The sequence below is a fragment of the Tribolium madens genome, unplaced genomic scaffold (assembly GCF_015345945.1).
Source record: "Tribolium madens isolate multiple individuals breed KSU strain unplaced genomic scaffold, Tmad_KSU_1.1 Scaffold_3;HRSCAF=73;Tcas5.2_LG2, whole genome shotgun sequence".
In the NCBI taxonomy this organism is placed as follows: Eukaryota; Metazoa; Arthropoda; class Insecta; order Coleoptera; family Tenebrionidae; genus Tribolium; species Tribolium madens.
The window spans coordinates 13,412,088-13,413,452 of NW_025401006.1; the positions used below are offsets into that span (position 1 = coordinate 13,412,088).

A 1,365-nucleotide genomic window follows, 5' to 3' on the forward strand; every position below is an offset into this window, starting at 1 on the left:
CTATCTTTTTTTTTTCAAAAAAAGAAAAGTTACTTAACATTGCAAATTGTGAATTTACAATTTTCATGAATTTTTTGTTATCTTACAATTTTTTTGTGTTTTTTTTCAACTTTTTCACGTAAATTAGTAAATCAACAAATATACAAGYTGATTCACGAGGAATAATGAGCCTGACCAAATTCTCGATGCAACCACCAATACTTTTTGCAAGTTATTTTGCAACAACTGTAATGTTGGTTGCATCGAGAATTTGGTCAGGCTCATTATTCCTCGTGAATCACCCTGTATAATAATAATTATTCCAACTCAAGTGAAAGTTTTCGATTGTATTTTTTTAACATAATTCAACCTTAAACCTAGAATCAACAAGAACTTGGTGATTTAAAATTGAAACAGAACCAAAGCAATTGAAAAATTGCACACTTTCATTAATTCCATTTTTTTAGTTCCGTTTCCCCAAAACAATTTTTTTGAATAAATCGTAAGTGTGAAAAAGGTTCAAGGCCCGATTAGTGTGTGTCATTTAGAAGCCTTGGAAAAACAAAGACTTCCACAGTACAAGAAAATTCCATCATGTATAAAAAAAGTGTTAATAGTCGAAAATTCGCTTCATGGTCATGCTTTTCCGCTCGAAATACATACTTACATCATCGAGCCATCAGCTGTGGAAACGGGTGATTTCCTCACACTTTCCAAGCTATCATAATTAACAAGCTTATGCGGAAGCGACGTCAGCGAGCTCATGGCAAGCGGCGGCGAGGAGGAGGCCGAAGGACACGAAGAGCGCAATTTTCGGTCAAGGGAGTAGTTGGAACTGGCGGTGGGTTGTCGCAAATCATTGCTGCCTACAAAAAAAAGACAAATTTGTTAAGTATTCGAGTACAATAGCCCCCAGAACTCACTTCCATAGAGAGTCAGGCGTGAACCAGGTCTTGTGAGGATAGGCGTTGATCCGTATCGTTCTCCTGCTAAACCGAATCTTGCCGCAGGTGTCATGGCTGCAGGTTTAAAAGCGATCGGTCGAATCACTACCTTACCCTGAAAGAAGAAAATAAAACCGTAAAGCGATATGCGTTTTTTGTTGGCCGGTTTGTGCTATAACACGACCGGATTCGAGGCCACGTTTTGAGACACTTAGCGCCGGAATGCACCCAAAACCACACAAAAAGGAAAAGAAAATAATGCACAAACGCGAAAAATATTATTTTATAAAATTTGGTTAGAGTGTATACAGCAGAGACACGCGCCGGGGGCCTGCTGGCGCCGTGGCAAAGGCCGGATTCCAGAAAACCGTAATAGCTTTAAAATTAAAAAGCAAAATTAAAAGGCAAAATATAAGGTTCTAGAAAACTTTTTAATATAATA

At 38.0% G+C, this 1,365-nt stretch overlaps 1 protein-coding gene across 2 annotated transcripts in view; it reads right to left on the reverse strand.

Annotated features, from left to right (window-relative positions):
- The window catches only part of LOC123007815 (leucine zipper putative tumor suppressor 2 homolog), a 75,581-nt gene that overhangs the window by 9,996 nt on the left and 64,220 nt on the right, over positions 1 to 1,365 (reverse strand). For both annotated transcript variants that reach the window (XM_044403265.1, XM_044403266.1), the window contains exons 3-4: positions 903 to 1,038; positions 647 to 845 (exon numbers count right to left, since the gene is read on the reverse strand). In XM_044403265.1, the coding sequence (XP_044259200.1) occupies positions 647 to 845; positions 903 to 1,038 (335 nt within the window). The remainder of the gene's footprint in view (positions 1 to 646; positions 846 to 902; positions 1,039 to 1,365) is intronic.